At 38.9% G+C, this 20,237-nt stretch overlaps 1 protein-coding gene across 1 annotated transcript; it reads right to left on the bottom strand.

Moving 5' to 3' along the window:
- Window positions 1–12,867: 12,867 nt before the first annotated feature.
- LOC131898945 (uncharacterized protein NKAPD1-like) lies at window positions 12,868–14,064 on the bottom strand. The gene has a single exon (XM_059250243.1). It carries the CDS (start codon window positions 14,023–14,025, stop codon window positions 13,147–13,149), a length of 879 nt encoding a protein of 292 aa, XP_059106226.1. The 5' UTR covers window positions 14,026–14,064; the 3' UTR covers window positions 12,868–13,146.
- Between the last annotated feature and the right edge of the window lie 6,173 nt (window positions 14,065–20,237).

Below are 20,237 nucleotides of genomic sequence, written 5' to 3' on the forward strand. Positions count from 1 at the left end.
ACAGCTGCCTCACCTCGCCAGTTCCTCAGCTGATCCTGTTTCCTCAGACTAGAAGCCTCTGAGTCCTTATCCAAATGAATCTCAGCTGAACTGAGTCTTGAAAGCCTGAATGCTTAACCAGCCTAGTTTCTGGTTTTCATGTCTTATACACCTTTCTGCTTTCTGCCCTCACTTCCTGGGATTAAAGCCACACTTTCTGGATTTAAAGGTGTGTGTCACCATGCCTGGCTGTTTCCAATGTGGCCTTGAACTTACAGAGATCCAGACAGATTTCTGCCTCTGGAATGCTAGGATTAAAAACGTGAGTGCCACCATTTTCTAGCCTCTGTATCTAGTTGCTGTTCTGTTCTCTGACCCCAGATAAGTTTATTAGGGTGCACAATATTTTGGGGAACACAATATTACCACACATGCCCCTGGTACTCTCTTGGAATTATTTCCTTCTCATGCTGCCTCCTTCAAAATACTTAAATGTTAAGGTCATGTATAAATGTTATCAGCAATGTTTCTTTAGTTTTTACAGGTTACAAAGCATCTTCTCATGAATTTTCTTTTTTTCTAATTTTTAGCATATGTTATTTATAGTTAATTTCAAATTTGAGTATGCCATCTTCATATGTGTATATAATATATCTTTAGCACATTCACTCTACAGTACCTCTCTTGACTGCCTCCCACTCATGGTGATACACTTTTGCTCAAAACCAGTCTGCTTTCTACTTTCATGTTTATTTCTTTGGGGGTTATATAATGAGTTGTGTGTTTGTTTGTTTTTTGTTTTATTCTTATTTTGGTTTGTTTGTTTACTTGCTCATTTTGTGTTGTTCTGGTTTGATTTTTTTTTTTAATTTTCCTTTAGGGGTTATACAGGAGTGAGGGGAGAACATGGGGGGACTGGGATGTGAACAGAATTGGGGAGCATGATGTGAAATTTCCAAAGAGTCAATAAAAATTATGTTTAAAAACAATGAGTTTAACTGGGATGATTCAAAAGCATGTAGATGAAGAGTTATTTACATTACATATCCAACTGCTATTAGTTACAAAATTAAATAAAATGGCCGGGCGGTGGTGGTGCACACCTTTAATCCCAGCACTCGGGAGGCAGAGCCAGACAGATCTCTGTGAGTTCGAGGCCAGCCTGGTCTCCAAAGCGAGTTCCAGGAAAGGCGTAAAGCTACACAGAAAAACCCTATCTCAAAAAACCATAAATAAATAAATAAATAAATAAATAAATAAATAAATAAATAAAATGTCTTTTTACTTCCTGGGTAAGCCATTAAGTGACCATAGCTACTTAGAGAGGAGAAGAGCATATTTTTCCCTCCCTCTAGAAACTGGTAACTGACTATAAATCCTCTTGTGGGATAATCTCAGAGGCAGAAGCAGTGAGTCTCTGTGAGGTTGAAGCCAACCTTGTATATGTAGCAAGTTCCTGGGCAGCCAGGGTTTGATATTGAAGTCTTGTTTGATGAGCTATCTCTCCACCCTCCATACTTCATATATTTAAGATGCATTTTTTCATTCACCTGACCAATCAAGAGTTTAAGAAATATGGAAGCATTCCTGGCATGATAGGACATGCCTTTAGTCCCAGTGCTCCAAAAGGAAGAGGTAGGTGGATCTTTGTGAATTTGAGTACATCCTGGTGTACATACCTAAGGCTGGACCAGCAAAGGTTACATAGTGATATCATGTCTCTAAGAAATAAAAAAGGCAAGAAGGACATATGGGAAGACTAAAAGCACACTCTAGATTTAATTCAACTAGGGAGTGAAACTTACGTTTGTTTACTGTGTGATTTTTAATCATATTTGATTATCTCAATATCAGTAGTTTAAAACTAGGTATGACAACAGTACAGAAATCAAAATAAGGTTATGAAACTTGGGGGAAAGATGCAGGGAAAAGCTTGGTGTTGGGACTAAGAGTGATGAATCCTCTTCCTGCCAGGAGATTTCTGCTGTTCTGAAAGGGCAACATAGACATAACAGCTTTCTATATAGAAAGGGGGATATTAGAAGTACATTAGACTAGAGAAAGGGAGGTTTTCCTAAAAGGAGTTACTTAGGAACCACTTGTGGAGCACAGTAAATTCTTTTGACTTGAAAAACTATGTACTGTCATGGATTAGAATATGGTTAAAAAAAACAGTAAACATGCTTCAAGCTCTTGTGTGTTTGGCTAAAAAGCACAAAGCACATAGCAGAGTGTTTTCAAAGTTAATAATTACTTTTGACGAATTATTTAATTATTATTATTTTTTGCATAAAGGTCCAGAATAGATAATTTATGTATAATCAAAGATACACAGAGGGATTTGAGATGATGTGCTACAGCATGTACATTATGTATTTAGACAAAGAGCTACACAGAAGAGGGTAGAATTATGGATCTGAACACAAGGAGAAGCCTGGGCATGTGGAGGGACATGCATTTCAACAGGTCTTTGATCCTGAGTAGCCATTGCCAGGGAAACCAAAGATACTACTTTTGGTGGAAAAATTCAGGGACCACAGCCATTTTTTGAAGTAATTTCTGTTATGGAACCATATATAATACACAAACACAATTTGTAGCTCATCCAATTTCCTGAGAATTTCAAGCGCACTGACTGCCCCCAGTAGAGTGATCCTTGAGGGATAGTTGCATCAAGGCATTTGGTCTCTTCCTGGACAAATACTGAGGTAATTCTCTCTGAGGGACAACACATTAAACATGTTAAACCTGCACAGTTCAAACATTAAAAAACTCCTGTAGACCCTTTAAATACCTCTGCTTCCCCTGTGGTTTATACAATATTTCACAGTTAGGATTGTGTTTGGAACTAAAACCTCACTGGGAGATTTCCACAAATACTAGACAAAACTGCAACCATCTCAGTTCTGACTTACTTTTCGCCACTATTTACGAAGTAAACAGTGCACAGACCTTGAGATCAGCCAGATGCCCTGAAATTTCTTTTATCACAGGTAACACCAAATGGCTCCTCTCAGAAGGGCTACTTCACTGCCTGCTCAGGGACAATGCCACAATCTCCATTGTACCAAAGGTCCTTCAACATCCACTTACTAACATTTTCCCAATTATTTCATATAGGAGCCAAGCTCTTCTATTAGTTCATCTTTAAACATTCCAAGTCCCTTCAGATTGAGTGATAGTGATCCTGTAGATTGGAGATTACAGCTCTCCTGTCTCATATACTTTCTAATTTAGACCAGTAATAGCTCAGTAATTCATTCAGCTTAGCAAATCCTCCTCTCTTCATCACAGCAGAGCCAACTATCCCTTGCCTTGACCTCTGAAAATCATCAGTGAGGGAGACCACTCTACTTGTGACAGTCATCTCACACATAAGAACGCACCTCTCAAAACAAACAAACAAACAAACAAACAAACAAACAAACAAAGAAACAACAAAACTACCGTATAGCACAAGACTAAGATTAGAGTCTAAGTTACATAATAGTTGGAGACAGGAGACTCTTCTAAGCCCAGAGTTTCTCCTCAGTTTGTCCTCATAGCCACATCATGGCTTGAGGGAAAAACTAAGAGTATACATTAATGGTGCATGTACATGGATTGAAATTTCAGCAAGTACCCAAAATTATGGACAGTTTTTCTCTCTCTGCTAACTTTTCTTACTTTTTTCAAAAAAGAAATGTTAAAAATATTTATGTACTAACGTAGAAAAATGTTCTGATGCATTGAGAGATTAATAAGGGACTAACATGGGGGAAAAAGAAAGATAAACATCTCAATTGCCTTTCACATAACCAATCTATATTTAACAATATGTATCTAACAGACTATAGCTAGACAAGGGATTTATAAAGGAAAGCTAAGGGGCTGTTGAGATGGGGAAGAGAAGACAGGAAAGGAGAATGGGAGGTGAGTCCTAAAAAAAGAGTGTTATGGAATGTATTTAAAAGCTCCTGGGTACAATGGCCCTAGCATTGATGCAGGACACAGGGTTCATATACAAAAATGATGTTCTTACAACTGATTCAAGCTGGGAGTAGAAAGGTGACCTTCCCGAGGGAAGAGCACACCAATTGTTTGTCCAATACCTATATGATCATAAATACAAATAACAAATGTACTGAACGTATTATTCTTAGGAATATATATGTATATATAAATGCATATATGCATGCAATAACAATTAATGAAAAAAGACAATAAATTCAAAGGACAGTGGAGAGGTATACGAGAGAGTTTGGAGGGAGAAACAGGAGTGGAGAAAAATTGTAATTAAATTACAATCTCAAAATTGAAAAATGTAAACAATATGAGCTATCATAATAATGAATATCATTATGCTGTTGATTCTAGGTCAGGCATTGTGTTGAAGAGCTGGAGAAATTTCCTCAGTGATAGAATACTAATTAATCATTTAGGGAACCCTGTGCTCTTTTCTCTGGACTAGACAAAAGGAAATAAATGAAGAAAGAAGAACAGTAGTGGTAAGTGGAAAAAATATATAGCGTAAGAAGTACAAAGAATAGGGGATAAAATAAACAGGTAAGAGACTGAGGAGATGGGTGTTGGGGCTTTTTCGATATTCCAACTTCAATGAAATGGGTGTAAACTGAGGAAAAGATGTGGTGCAGTCCTATAGAATGGGATACAGGACAGTGCATAGTTCACTGAGGGTGTCATACATTTTCTATTTTCTAATTATGCTTAATAATGTATATTTTTTGTAACATCTTAGAACTTGTTTTGATCTCCTCTAGTACATAATCTTCAGATGGATGCCTGTATATTCAGTCCTGAGCCAAAGAAAGGAGGAAGCATCTGTCATTTTCCCAGGCATCTCAATTGAATAGGAGATACTTCACAATGAATATATGAAGAGACCCTGAGTCTCTGGGCATGGTCAGATGTTTCATGGATACACCAGACACAGAAAGAAAGACACCACTGTGATCTCACCCATAGGTGGAAAGTGAAAACTTTCCTTTCATAGAAAATAAGTGCTGTTTCTTTCATCGCAGTGGCTACACTTCAAACTACTAGCAGCCTGGCTACTAAGGCCATAACCTGGGGGGAATTCTGTTTTCCCAGACAATGGCTCTGTTGCTACTGTTAATGGTAGATTTAACTAAATATATATCATTCTAATAAAATTTGGGATTCAAAGTCTAGGGTGAAAACCTGTGAGTTCAGCAAGTTAAAGTAGCAACTGGCTAACTTTCTGTCTTATCTGGTGTCCCATAAGACAATCCATCTACACTGCTGACTGAAAAATCCCACACTATGCTCCTTGCTACTTCCAGTCAACTAGTTGCTAACCCTACCTCTCTGAGCCCAGGTTAATTTTATTTAATTAATGCAAATGCAACACATCTCTACATATTTAAAGTAATATTCCACAACGCATCTTGAAGAAACACATATGAGTATGTTTCATTACAAATTCTTTTCATTTATTTTCTTCCCTTACTGCCCTCCTTTATGCTACCTTCCAGCCTCCATCTTATTTCCATTTACTCGTAGTTAGTCCCTATTTATGCTTGCCTATTACATGTATTCAACTATACTTCTTATTCTGCACCTGCCTTAAAATCTCTTCCTGTTTCCTTATGATTCCTTTTCTAGTTTTGTGGCCTACCAATATATGTATACAAATATACATATGAATGTGCTGGGAGCCATTCCCTGGTGGTAGACGGGTCCTGCAGAGGGTGTAAGGAGTTGGCGGGAGAAGGAAGTGAGCCAGGCCATGGTGGTTGGGAGAATCTTGCAACCTGACTGGCTAGCAGCCAGAGTGTTTCTTTATTTATACAGAATTAGGTAGCAGGGATAGATTCATGATGTTCCAAAACATAGATCATATCATTTTTGGTTCTGGACATGTGTTTCACTTCCTCTTGCTCATCTTTTAGTCATCATTAATAAACTATGACAGAACAGAGTTATCATTTCCTCTCATTTTCCCTCAAGTTTTGATATCATTAATAAAGAGTTATCATTCTTACTCATTAACACCATGACCCAAGTTTTGAGAATCTAGAGGCATATGACAGCCTGCACTCAGGCTGGTTGTTTTGATTGCTTCAAGGACATTAGAGCAAAACAAAATCTTCAACCACCCTGGGCAATTTGCCATGTCTCAAGCAATGTATTACTAACTCTTAGTGGACAGAGTGCCCAGAAAAATCCTCAGGCTAAAGCTGCAGTAATTATTATACAAATTCTGACATAATACAATCAGTGTTCACATTTATATCCTAATAGAATTTGTCTATATGTCTAATCCTGGCATTCTGTTGTTCCTTGGTCATATGACATTATAGTGGCTCTACATGAGCTAACTTCGAAGAGAGGGAGGTCCTAACACCTCATACTTTCATCATCTTTCCACTCCATACTTTGCTCACCAATATGTCTCTATGTAGGGCAGAATTGTATGCCACGTAATTGTCTGAGTGTATAGTGGGAAGAGGCTTGTAATCTGAAGTGTGGCCAACTCCTCTAGCCCACCGGATCTTGTTGACCTTTTTAATTTTACTTTGTTTTGAATATCTTGTTCCTGTGTAAGTAGAGGGACAGATGTTTCAAGAACGTCTCATAGCCTCATGAAGAGACCTCTGGCTTCTTCTTTATGTGTCACAACCTCCAAGGCATAAGGAAGACCTTCAAGTAGATGAGGATATCTCCCTCAAAGTGTGTGTGTGCGGGGGGGGGGGGTAGTATGTTCAGGACTTTCCTGGGTAAGCTTAGAAGCAGCATTCCTGGGAGAAGGCATAAATGTTTCATAAGGAATTTTTCATCAATCCAATATCCTCAAATTGTACAAATATTAAAAGTGCCCCAAGTATGTAACAGGTGGAGATGAAAACCAAAGGTGGCATGGCAGCCATCATATGGCTCAGTTTTGCTGGATCATTGTCAAGCAGCTGTGCTGGCTTTATGACTTCTGCCATTCCATTCAGATATGGCTGTGCCGTGAATTCATATCTGCACATATATGATTGACATAATACATAAATTTAGGTTTTACCATGAAAGACTCAGTATTTGTCTTTCTGACTCTGACATTGAGCATATAACTAGACAAATGATAATCAAGGAACCATTGTTAGGGGGAGGATGGAGAGAAAGAGTACTGGGAAAAACAACTAGAATCTGGGGGCATCTCTGGGATGAGCTAGAAACCTAGTGCAATGGAAACTCCCTGGAATATATGAGGGTGACCCTAGCTAAGATTAATAGCAAAAGGGGATATAGAACCTGATCTAGCCAGTTCCTGTAACTAGGCAAGATTTCCAGTGGAGGGACTGGCACATCAACTCAGCCACATAGCATTCGACCTACAATTTGTTTCAACTACAAATGTGCTGGGGGTAAAGATGACAGAGAAATTATGGAAGTGGTCAACTAATGATTGGCCCAACTTTAGACCCATACCTTGAAAGGGATATCAACCTTGAGGGCCAAGACCCAGAGAGTGGTGCCTAGCCCAAATATTATCAGAGAGGCTTCACCCAACAACTGTGGAAACATGCAGAGACCCACAAGCAAACATTAGGTGGAGCATGTGGAATGCTACAGAAGAGGGGGAGGAAGGATTATGGTACCCAGTGGGGTTAAGAGCACCACAAGAAAACTCACAGACCCAACTAACAGGATGGCCTCACCTTGCAGAAGTTCCTCCCATACTTCCTACTGAGTGCTAGGACTATAAGTGTACACCATCATGCCAGAAATTTTCACTTTTTTTATTTTTTATTTTATTTATTTTTAATTGAAAATTTTTTTTAAAAATATAGGATCTCACTATCTAGCTCTTCTGGCTTAGAAATCAATATCTAGAACAGGTTGACCTTAAACTCACAGAGATCTACCTGCCTCTGACTCTGCCACTCTACCTCTCTGCCTTTGCCTCTCTGCCCTAGTTCTGCTTCTGCCTCTCTACCTCTGCTTCTCTGCCTCTGCCTACCTGCCTCTGCTTCTCTACTTCTGTCACTGCAGGGATTTTATGCTGTTGGACTCTGACTAAGGCCCATTTCATTGTTTAACATGATGAAAGTTGGAGATGCAAACACATTCCATTTCAAGCTAATATCCAATTATCCTAGCACAATTTATTTCATCACAGTGTACCTTTAAAGACTTCTTGTTGATGGTATAAGAAGCTCTCTTTTGAGCTGTTAGGGTTCTTCAAGAGGCTCTCCAAACATTATAAGCTATTGTTCTTACTCCTGGTTGCCCTGAAGAGGGGGAAGATAGGTCCCTATTGCTGAAGAAACTACACACTTTAGACCCAGAGTCCAGAAGTCCCAAGCTGGATCTAACCAAACAGCTTTCCCCACAAGGACCAGCACTCAAGGAAACTGAAGGAGTCATGCAATGCTCCAAAAGAGAGAAGGAATGTACAGCCATACACAGCTATGATGTCTATGACTACAACAATGTCACAATAACCCTTAGGGTAAAATTGTATCAGGCACAGATTGGCAGTAAATAAGAGTTCTGTAAATGGATTTAAGATGTACTCAACAGTGTTAATCCATGCCTCATACTGGAAACCTAGACAACAAATCAGAGCTAGTAAAGTCAAGGTTCCTGGAGGAAAAACTACAACTACCACTTACCTAAACCAGTGTCACCCCTAACAACATCCTAAATATTTTTCCTTATACTCACAGATGAATGTAGCTCTCACCCCTCATCAAGGAAACCTGTATTTGCATTAGGTGGAGACCATTATAAAAAATACTACAACTAACCAAAATGCTAAGTTATAGAGCCACGTCCAAACTTATGCATGTACAACACAACTTGTATACCTAGAGTTCAGGGATTACAGCTGAAGTTTACCTGGTCCTGCCCAGCTCCTGTGGCCTCACAGCCCCGTGGCCACTCAGACCCAAGTAAACACACAGAGGCTTATATTAATTAAAACTGTTCAGCCATTAGCTCAGGCCTACTATTGACTAGCTCTTACATTTAAACTCAGCCAATTTCTATTCATCTATATGTTGTCACATGTTCTGTGGCTTTACCTGTGTGCCATTTCATGCTGTTCTCTGGACAGCAGGCTGCCATCTCCTGATTCAGCCTTCCTCTTCCCAGAATTCTCCTTGTCTGCTTATTCCACCTATACTTCCTGCCTGGCTACTGGCCAATCAGCATTTTATTAAACCAGTGTACAAAAGCATTATCCCACAGCAAGGGATCATTGCAGAAGAGGGGGTGGAATGATTATAATAGCTAGAGGAAAAAGACTTTTCTATAAGATTGTGTCTTCTAGAAATATGAGAAGCTACACCTATGAATTCCCACCAACATGGTTACCTCAATATGACCCAAACAAGGATGACACCAATACACATGCTTATGTGTATGGTGATATTTTAATTGTACTGAAATGTGATTTTATTTGTATGTTAATAAATAAAGTTGCCTGGGGGTCAGAGCTAATAGCAAGCCATAGCAGAAACTGGGCGGTGGTAGTACACACCTTTAATCCTAGATCTTGGGAGGCAGAGCTAGGCGGGTCTCTGTGTGTTCAAGGATACAGTGAGCATGGAGACACACACCTTTAATCTCAATACCAACCATAGAAGACCTGGAGGTCTGTATAGACAGGCAGTGACGAGGAGATCATGTGGTTGGGTTTACAACCAATGAGAAGGCAGAATAGAAAGTCTATAAAAAAGACAAGCAGATAGGAAGTAGCTCTCTTGCTGAAGAGGACAACAGCAGTAGTGAAGGGTAAGGTTTTTAGCTCTGACCTCTTGGGCTTTCATCTCTACATTGGCTCTGTGTTTCTTATTTAACAAGACTGTTCATCTACATATGTGGAATGGGAAGAGTTTACAAGGCCTTAGCTCTAAACAAAGCACTACGGGGAAATTAAAGAAAGCTGAGAGCTGGAGAAATAGTTGTAACATGAATCTTAAAAGGTCTTATTAATACAAAAAACCCAGACCAGATATTGGGGTAAAAGCTGAAAGATCAGAGAGGCAGAGCAGCAAGCCAGCCACAAGTTCTTACCTCTAGGAAATCCTCAGTCTCAAGAGAGTGAGTTCCTGTTTCCTTACATCTTATATACCTTTCTCTACCCTGACATCACTTCCTGGGATTAAAGGCTTGTGTGCTTTCCATTACTGGGATTAAAGGTGTGTGCCACCACTGCCTGGCTGTGTTTCCAGTGTGGCCTTGGACTCACAGAGATCCAGACAGATCTCTGCCTCCTAAGTGATAGAATTAAGGGTGTGTGCCATAACTATCTGGCTCCTATGTCTAATCTAATGGCTGGTTCTATCCTCTGATCCCCAGATAAGTTTATTAGGGTACACAATATAGTACCTCATTTCCCCTTTTTTGTCTAAAATAATAAAAGAAGGTTATAACTAATATAAGAAAAACTATATGCAGTAAGTACAATAAGTATATACAGTATATACAATCAAGAGTTATATTAACAATGTCCAGCCCATAAACATTTGACAAATTCAAAGAAAATACTCCATTATGTATCTTATTTTTGTGTTGTACCCAATTCACATTTTATCTTAACTTGTATTAACAACCAAAAATATCTTTTGATGTCTTTCAACACTATACACTTTAAAACTCTTCAGTGAGTAACAAAAAAAACTATAACTATAACTGTCTAATCTTCAACTCCCTCAGTGTCCCAAGAAGGAAATAATACTAACATAGTAAGCAGGAAGTGCAAACAAATGACTTCCAAAAAATGTGAGAAATGAGACAAACAGCTAGCTGCCTGGGCAGTTACCCAAGTTTTCTCTACAATGTTGGGGCATACACCTTTGGCCTACAGGCCTAGCATATCTGACAGATTCATCTGTGAAGCAGGATTTTCTGAAAAGTCTTCCTACCTTGTCTTGGCAAGGATTGGCAGCAGTCCTTCCTTTTGTGTCCCGCTTGTCCATCTTGGACAGTATACTGTCAGCGGTTGAAGCAAGGGCACTTTCTTGACCAGTGGATAACTTTTGCCACAAAGAAAGTAAACTCCAGAAGGAGTTTCTTCAATGACAATCATCTTCTCTGAAGTAGATTGGTGCTGCCAGGAGCAGACATGTCTCATAGTCATAAAAAAACTATGTTATTAAAATATCTTAAATGCTGTATTCTATAGATCCCTTAAGTGTTAGAAGATGACCTGTATATCTAAAATATGTTTCTGAAATGTAACCTTGAAAACATACCTATGACTACAAGTTTGATTGTAATGACTAACTATTAACTTGCATTTCTTTTTCTTTCTTTTTTTTTTTTAGAACAAAAAACAATTTTTATTGCTTATATGATGAAGAAAAGATGAACATGGTTGGGGGTAAGGGGGTAAAAAAATAATCAGGCAAAATGTGCATTCCTTGGGGACAAGAAAAGCCTGTTAGTATGGGAGGAAGGTAAGGTCAAGACCCAAACAGAACCAACTTCTTGGAAGTGCCTTATTCTGCAGGACCATCTTCCCAAATCTGTGCTTAGAATCAGTACTTTTGTAGCACAAAACCGCTTTAAAAATACATGCCCAAAACTACTTCCAACAAAGATTTCACTTGCTTCAAGAAGGTTATGAGGTAGTAACTAGACTCTCCTCCCATTAAACCTCCACTAAACCCAAGGAAAAAAACATACCATGGAACGTTGACATTTGAGAACCAAAGTTAATAGTGTTTCAATATCCCAAAAGGTAGCACCTGCTCATAATCAAGGGATAGGGCACATCTGGCCAACTATGTATTTTAAAAACAAGCTCTTTATTAGAAGTATGTTCCATAAAGAGCACTAATTTAGTTAGAACTATAAAATGCCACTTCATGGGAGTCAGCATAGTAGTATTCTATTGCTGGTGTCTGTCATGCTAACCATGAAGTATTTTTGTATTACACATGCAAAAAGTAAGGCCAGGGAGGTTAACTTAACCTGCTGTAGAACTCAATTAGTGGCAGAACCATGACCCCCACAGTCTTAGGTATGAGTTTTTGTGCTTTATACTCAGTACCAAAAGTGACAACCTCAAAAACAAAAACCCTGACAATGTCACTTTATCTTTCCTCTTAATGAAAAGTCAACTGTTCTACCAGCCACTTTTCAGTGGTATTTTGGTTTCTTTTAATATCAGGATCACAGTATAGCAGGGAGAAATAATATGTTGTGGATAATCGTAACACAAAGTCAGACTGGGAAGAAGTGGGTATGTCCCTGAGAAGTGTGTTTCATTTTGGAATTGATTCAGCTGGTTTCAGGGAAAATCAAAAACTCATTAATAGAATAAGTGAACGACAGGATGGGGGTATGGCTCAGTGGTAGAGCACTTGCCTAGTGTATGCAAGGCCTTCGTTCAATCCCCAACTCGGCAAAGAAAGAGACATTTAGATGGCTGTTGCCCTGAATCTCTTTGAAAGCATCATTGGCAATGTGACTACTTCCTAATTCTTTCCATTTGAGAGGACAACTGAACAAATAATTTCAAACACGAACCCATTTTAGGCAATATAAAGCAATGGAACTAGAAAACCAATTACTATCCAGTTACTGTTATGTTTGAGTTATACTAAATGTAGCTGTAGCCCCTGACCAGCAGGGAAATTAGGCAGAAAGCCCTACGTTCCTTAGCAGTCATCTGTGGATCTTACTCTGAAGGGAAAAGGTTTGTTCTTATACCCATTTCCTCACTAAGTAAATTAGATACCTGTAGGGCCCAACTCTAGGAGAATCAAAGCACCAAAGCCAAAGTCAAGACACCTCCTGTATAAATAGCAAGTGTTTCCTTGTCAAACTATTCTATCTAGCACTACTTCAATCCTCCTCCTCCTTCATTCCAGACCCTTGATTCCCCCAAATCCAACATTCCAATTGGTATACCCAGATTATTGCTGATTTCAGCTTTCTGGGTTCTTTAATTTGCTGTATAGGTATTCTACCCTAAATAATTAATTGCAAAAAATAATCTCTTCAAGAAACCTTAACAAAATACCAGATTCCCTATTAACAACAAAAGGGGAGAGAGACTAACAATCCAAAAGAGGGAAAAAAGGGATCTATGGCAGGCCAACTCTGACCTCCGACTCCTGTGCTGTCGGAGTTGCTGGCAAACCCCCATTATACAGAACTGCAGATGACCAGAGTCCGTGGGAGGCAGGACTGCAACCTTCCCACTCAGTCATCCTCGGAGCTTTCAGCAGACCTTGCATCCGTAGCCACCTTCCAATTCCTGCGCTTGCTTGTCCTCTCCTGCACTTCAGGGTTAGCCACAGGAACATGAACACTTTTCTCTTTCTTTTTCCTTTTGGTTTTCTTAGTGTCTCTTTCCTCCATTTCCTCAGAACTGCTAGCTGCTGAATCATCTGACTGGGAAGTAGCACTTTCTCTCCCTAAAGGTAAAGATTTTTTAGGAGACTTTTTCCTGGATTTTTTCTTGCTCTTGTGTGGTTGCTTCCTTTTCCTGGTATTAGAAGCTCCAGTTTCTTCTGAGAACTCACTTGAGGAATCTGCTGCTATGTCCATAGCTTCCTTTTTGTTTTTCTTCTGTTTTTTGTGTGACCGTTTTTTCTGCTTCTTTTTATGGGATTTCTTTGACTTCTTATGTTTTCGGGATTCATGGGCAGATGCTTTTACCTGGGGAGATGTTTTTTTCCCATTGGTAATGTCTTGCTGGTCACTACTGTCTGTTTCAAACTCTTCAGGATACAACTCTTTATAACCACGGTGACCCCATCTATCTGGCATGTTGGATTCATAATCATATAATTTCTTGTTCCAGGATTTAGCCTTAAGAAAATCATCTTCCAGGGTCCCAGGAATTTCATTCCTTGGCCTCCAGTAGTCTCTCTGACTTTCTTCATCAAAACCATCACTTCTCATCCGACTTGAGCTGCTGGGTACTGTGTTCCTTCTGGTCCCCTGGTAAGCATCCTCCATTTGCTTCTCTAGTTCTCTGATTTTCCACATATCAGATTCCTCCTGAATCTTATTGTGAGCATCTGTATGCCGGATGACATTCCTCAGGAGGACTTTCCCCAATGGAACCCGTGACATTCTTTAATCGTGCGCCGCAGCCTCGCGTGGCGGGGTGGGAGAAAAAAACTAACTTGCATTTCTTATATCCTAGGTAGTTGGTAATAATAACTTTCAAGGACTAGCAATTTACATTACATTACTAAGTAAACTGTATAAGTACAATACCTTGAACAAGAATAGAAATATATGTACAGTATTTTCTAACAAAATCAATCTAATGTTTGTATCAATATACATAATTTGTATACAATATACAAAAATCCAAACCAATGTAAAATATTTAAAACTAGTATTTGCTTTGTAAAAGTAGATTTAATAATCTACCTTTATATCTTATCATAACCATAGTCTGTCTTTTTTCTTTTTAGAGTAGATTCAATAGTCTACCCTTTATCCATCATTTCTATATCTATTTTTTTCAGAGTAGATTCAATAATATACCCTTTATTCATCATTTCTATATCTTTTGTTCAGAGTAGATTCAATAATCTACTCTTTATTCTATCTTTTCTATATCTTTTTTAAGAGTAGATTCAATGATCTACCTTTTATTGTATCACATATATATCCCCTTTTTCAGAGTAGATTCAATAATCTACCCATTTATCTTATCATTTCTATATTTTTAAAGAGTGGATTCAATAATCTACCTCTTATCTATAGCTCCTTTTTTCTTTTCTTTTTTAAAAATAACCCTGAATCTAATTTCCTTTGTTCAGCTTTTTTTTTTAACCATTATCAATTAATAACTTGTAACCAACCATCCTAAACAATGACAATTATCCATAACTCGTGAATGACAAAAAAACTACCCACCTTACCTCATGGGAATATGGGCATTGTGTTCTTAAAATTACTTCCTGCTGATTCGGGATGAAGGCATCTTTAGGGGATCCTGAAAAGAAAAATTTTGGGTTAATTCTCAAGTCCAGGGAGAGGTAGCTGTATCATTTGCTGTTCAGTCTCTGGATAATGGGAAAGTGAAGGTCTTGTCTCAAGTCCTTGCTTGAGTAGTCTGTGAGGCTGGATCATCTCAGCTAGACAACTGAAAATTGTCCTGAGCAGTTTATAGTCCAAAGATCTTTGGGTGGTGTTTGTCATCTTATTGGTATTATCATCATCCTGATGGAAACATTGTTGTGCGGTCCCATCATCTTTTTGGAGACTTCAAAGGTTGCATTAAATAAGATTATTCCTCTTCCTGGTCATTTTTTATGGGTAGTTCTTCCTTTTCCTTTGAATGCTTATTTGTCCAAATGTCTTTAAATTCCTCAAGGTGGTTGTTTTTATTATCCTGAAATGACAAAAACAAAACCCTTCCCCAACCTTAACTTTGGGGAGTTTCCAAATCTAATCTTTATCAATCTTGATTCATGTTTTTTCCTGACTTTTTTGTTCTCTCCTTTATAACTTTTCTATCATACAGAGCAGTATGGTTTTTTTTTTTTTTTTTTTACAATAGGAATTAGGTTCTTTAATTGCTCTGGGAAGGGGTTTCTTCCACGATGACAGGAAATGACTGAACTAAATTTGTCATGGGGGCTTGTAGTGGCATTCCTGCTGAGCTCCTGGCTTGGCTCCAGAGAGCAGTACCTAGCTCTACCTTTTGTTTCTCTTATCACCCTATGTGAATCTTGTTTGAGAGTCAAGGATCAGAGAGTCCCCCAAGGATCAAAGGCCTATGCAAAACTTGGTCCAGGAAACCCGGAAAACTGTGGTACCTGATAAATCAAGTAATTTGCACCTGGCATTTGGTCTCTGGGAGCTCCTTTTGGTTTGCTTTGAAGGTATGGAAATTAACTATCTAAACTGTAAAAAAGAGTAAATAAATATGCCCTAGGTGAAGGGAAGAGGGCTTCAGTCCTTTGAGGCTGGACCCCCCTGCAGCCATGATAGGCTAAATTCATTCTTTTTTTTTAAATTTTTTAATTTTTTAAAAGATTTATTTATTATGTATACTGTGTTCTGCCTGCATGCCAGAAGAGGGCGCCAGATCTCATTACAAGTGGTTGTGAGCCACCATGTGGTTGCTGGGAATTGAACTCAGGACCTCTGGAAGAACAGCCAGTGCTCTTATCCACTGAGCCATCTCTCCAGCCCGAGATGCCTCTGTGTCTTCATTCCATGGATCCTCGTGAACCCACTCACTCGTGTTGTGACCACACAGCTACAGAGGTTGGCAACAGGTCCCTCGGGGTGTTTCCTGATGGCAAAGGCAAAGAACTACCTTGTCTATCCCTTGTTGATCTACATTTGTTAGTCCAATGTCTGCCTTTATCACATCTTCTGCATAGTCCAGAAGGAAGTGGCATTCTGTTGCCATTGTTCCTTGAAAAAAACATTGTCTCTAGGAATGCCCTGTTTACAATCCCTTTTTAGGTGACCTTGCTTACCAAATTTAAAACATTTGACATTTCAATTTTTCTTCAAACATCTGGAAATCACCTCTTCTATCTAAATATTTTCATGGTCATGAGATTCAATATTCATTGTATCTCAAATCTATTCCTCCAAGGGAATCAGCATTTTGCCTTTAATGGCTTAATTATCATTTTGCATTGTGCATTAGCATTTCAAAAGGCAGAGATTCAATTATTATCTGTCTAGTTTCTGAATTTGGTATCCTTCTATTTAGTGCTGAAACTTTATTTTGGCACCCATATTAATCAACTTTTCTAATGATAAAACAAAAATGATCAAAAAAATAATTTTTATAATTGATATTACTTACATCCCACCTTTATTAATTAGTCTCTAATTTAATTGTTCCATTTTTAGACTGTCAATTATATTATCAGACAGAGACCAAACACCTTCCATTGTAGAAATGTTTCCCATTTTTTAATGAGGGAAAAATTTCTCTTTTAACTAATTTCTCCCTTTAAGAAATCTTAATTGACTCACCGACTCTGCAAACTGCATAGAATAGTAGAAGCAAGGCAGCTATCTAGTGTGGTAGCAGCTAGAGATGGGATCCATGGAAAGCCAGAACCCACCAGGAGAGGAAAGAAGCCAGAAAGCCAGCTTTCTACACTGGGGAATGTGTGAAAGCAGCTAATTCTGGGGTGTTTGGAGCTTGAACCTGGGGAGTTTGCTGCAGAGAGGCTGCAACAGAAACTTAGTCAGTGGATTAGAGAATCTGGCCCACGTGGGTTAGAGACTCCAGCTGCATGTAGCTCAGGCCTGAAAGGCCACAGGCAATCAGCTTTTCCATGAATTTGTGCCACAAACTGTGGGGGCCACATGTAACATGAATCTTAAAAGGTCTTTTTAATAAAAAAAAACCCAGAGCCAGATATTGGGGTAAAAGCTGAAAGTTCAGAGAGGCAGAGCAGCAAGCCAGCCACAAGTTCTTACCTTTAGAAAATCCTCAGGCTCAAAAGTGAGACTGCCTGTTTACTCATTCCTTATATACCTTTCTGTGCCCTGCCATCTTACTTCTTTCCTAGTGCTGGGATTAAAGATGTGTGCCACCACTAACTGACTCTGTTTTCAGTGTGGCCTTGAACTCACACAGATTCAGATGGATCTCTGACTCTCAAGTGATAGGATTAGGAGTGTGTGCCACCACTGTCTGGCCTCTATGTATAATCTAGTGGCTGGCTCTGTCCTCCGATCCCCAATCAAGTTTATTAGGGTACACAATATATCACCACAAATAGTCTTCTCCAGGAAAGAGCTCAACAATTGTTTATCCAGTACCAAATGGTCATCCCTAAAAACATGTATTCACAGTAACACTATATAGACTGAGCAAGTTGTATTTATGAGTTATGAATACACACAGAGAGAGAAAGAGACAGAGAGAGAAAGAGACAGAGAGAGAGAGAGAGAGAAAGAGAGAGAGAGAGAGCACTTGAAAAAAAGCTAGGGGTATAGTGGTACATAAGAGAGTATGAAAGGGAGAAGGTGAAGGGTAAATTATGCAATAATACTATAATCTAAAAATTAAATTTAAAATTTTAACTATTTACCTATGCAACAGATTATTTCTTGACTACCTACTGTGTGAAATATCTATTTTATCTTTTTTTCTTGTATGGTGATATTGTTTAGCTAGGCCTTAAATTTTCAAATCAATAAATCCCCCTGCCTTGGCTTTCTAAGTCCTGTATAATATTTAAGGACCAGCCTTAATATTATACTTCCCAGGGGCTGAGAAACTACAAAAGGCGAGAATTATTTTGTGAAAAGAATCTAAGTACACTGAGCAAGAGTTCAGTCCAATCATTTTATTCTTCTCCATCTCCCATTTCCTGGGAGCCCTGGTATATATACTCTTACAGGCAGTAATCCCTTTGGCTGTGCAATGCCAGGCTTCCAGAGTCAAATGGTAAGAATCACATAGAAGAGCAGTAGTTGTTAATTATCATTTGCAACCCAAAAAGGAAGTGACTAATTGGGAAATGAATTAACTAAGGGCTAAATTCAGGTAATATCTAAGAAGAAGGATCTTATGTGCTCAACTATAATCTTCAACGTGATTGGTAGAAAATGTTAAGAATCTATATAAGTCAATGGGTGAAAATAAAACTGCCTTCTTTTTTCCTGTGGCTCCTATCTGTCCAAAATATCTGCTGTTTTTCTGCAGGGTGGGGGAAAGTGTGCTCAGTTGATAGGCAACCTGTGTACAGCTAGATGCCTCTGGTGATAGTTAAAGGGAGATTTGGAACCAGAGGTAAGATTTGGGAAAGCAGAAAGTTAAGCTTAATTAGCACATCTACCATGCCTGGGCAATTATTTGCCAGTGTAAATCTTTTCCTTCTCTGACAGATGGTCTATTCTTAGAAAGTCTGGGAAGCTTCTCATCTGGGAGAATGGTTCCAGCAGGATGTAGCTAATGACAATAATTACAGGGAGGCTAGAAACTGGCATTCTGGCTGCACACTGCTATTAAAGCAGAAGGTTATCTAAATCCTCCTAGAAGTGGTTAGGTAAGGCGTTAGAGGTCTATAAAGTTAAGGCTGTAAGAAAAGGGGGGTCCAAGCTAAATTGTGTGAAGCTGTTTCTTAAGGTCCATCTGACCTAGGTGTTATCTCGATGTGGAATTTACCTTAATTCAGGAGACTTACTATGTGGTGGCTTGGACTGTTATTCCTGTTAGTGCTTGAATGTGGCTAAGGGAGATACCTGATTCCAGCAGTAAAAGAAGAAAAGAATGGGCCTGAGGAAAGGAAGTCTTTCCTGAGGTTGTTCTCCAAGGACCTCAAATGTATATGTCCAAATAGTGATCAGTCCACACTGTTAGCAATTCTTAGGGAAAAAAATCAATTGGGAAAGCTATGAAGGCACACATGATTTTCATAACAGAAGACAACTGGTATATAACAAGCCAAATAACACCAAATGATCCCTGGAATTTGGTTTCCTCTGAAGGAATTCCTTGATCCCTTCAGGTAGTGGCTTTGCCATAAGTTGAGTTCTTAAAATATATTTCTGCAGCCCATAGCACCTAAATAATTGGAATTCCTTTGGGGAGCAAGCACACCTGCTTTAGTTACTTTTCTATTGCTGTGATAAAATACCATGACCCAGGCAACTTAAAAAAGGAAAGCATTTAATTTGGAGCTTATAGTTTCAGAAGGTTAGTGTTCAAGATGGCAGTTCAAACAATGGCAGTGGAACAGCTGAGAACTTACACCATGATCCACAAGTTTGAAGGAGGGAGGGAGGGAGGAAGGGAGGGAGAGAGAGAGAGAGAGAGAGAGAGAGAGAGAGAGAGAGAGGAAATGGCTTGAATGTTTTGCAACCTTAAAGTCCACCCCAGTGACAAGTCTCCTTCAACAAGGCCACATACTTTAATCCTTCTCAAACACACTAACTTGAGACCAAGTATTCAAATACATAAGCCTATGTGAGTCATTCCCATTTAAACCACCATATTCTACTCTCCAGTTCACAGGCTCCTGACCATATTACAATGTAAAATGTATTTAGCCCAACTTCAAAAGTCCCCGTAGTAGTCTTTCACAATCTCAGCACAGTTTAAAACTCTAAAGTCACTTCTGACTCAAGGACATCTCTTAATTGTAACTCCCTGTGAAATCAAAGCAAATTACATACTTCCAACGTGTAATGACACAGAACATACATTATCATTACAAAAAGAAGGAATGCTTTAGTAATACTGGCCAAAGCAAGATTAAAAAAAAAGCAGGGCAGATTCCAAATCCTGTAGCTCTTTCCAATGTCAAAAGGCCTTAGATGGCTCTTCTTTCCAGCTATGCTGC

The sequence above is a fragment of the Peromyscus eremicus genome, chromosome X (genome assembly GCF_949786415.1).
Source record: "Peromyscus eremicus chromosome X, PerEre_H2_v1, whole genome shotgun sequence".
Classification (NCBI taxonomy): Eukaryota; Metazoa; Chordata; class Mammalia; order Rodentia; family Cricetidae; genus Peromyscus; species Peromyscus eremicus.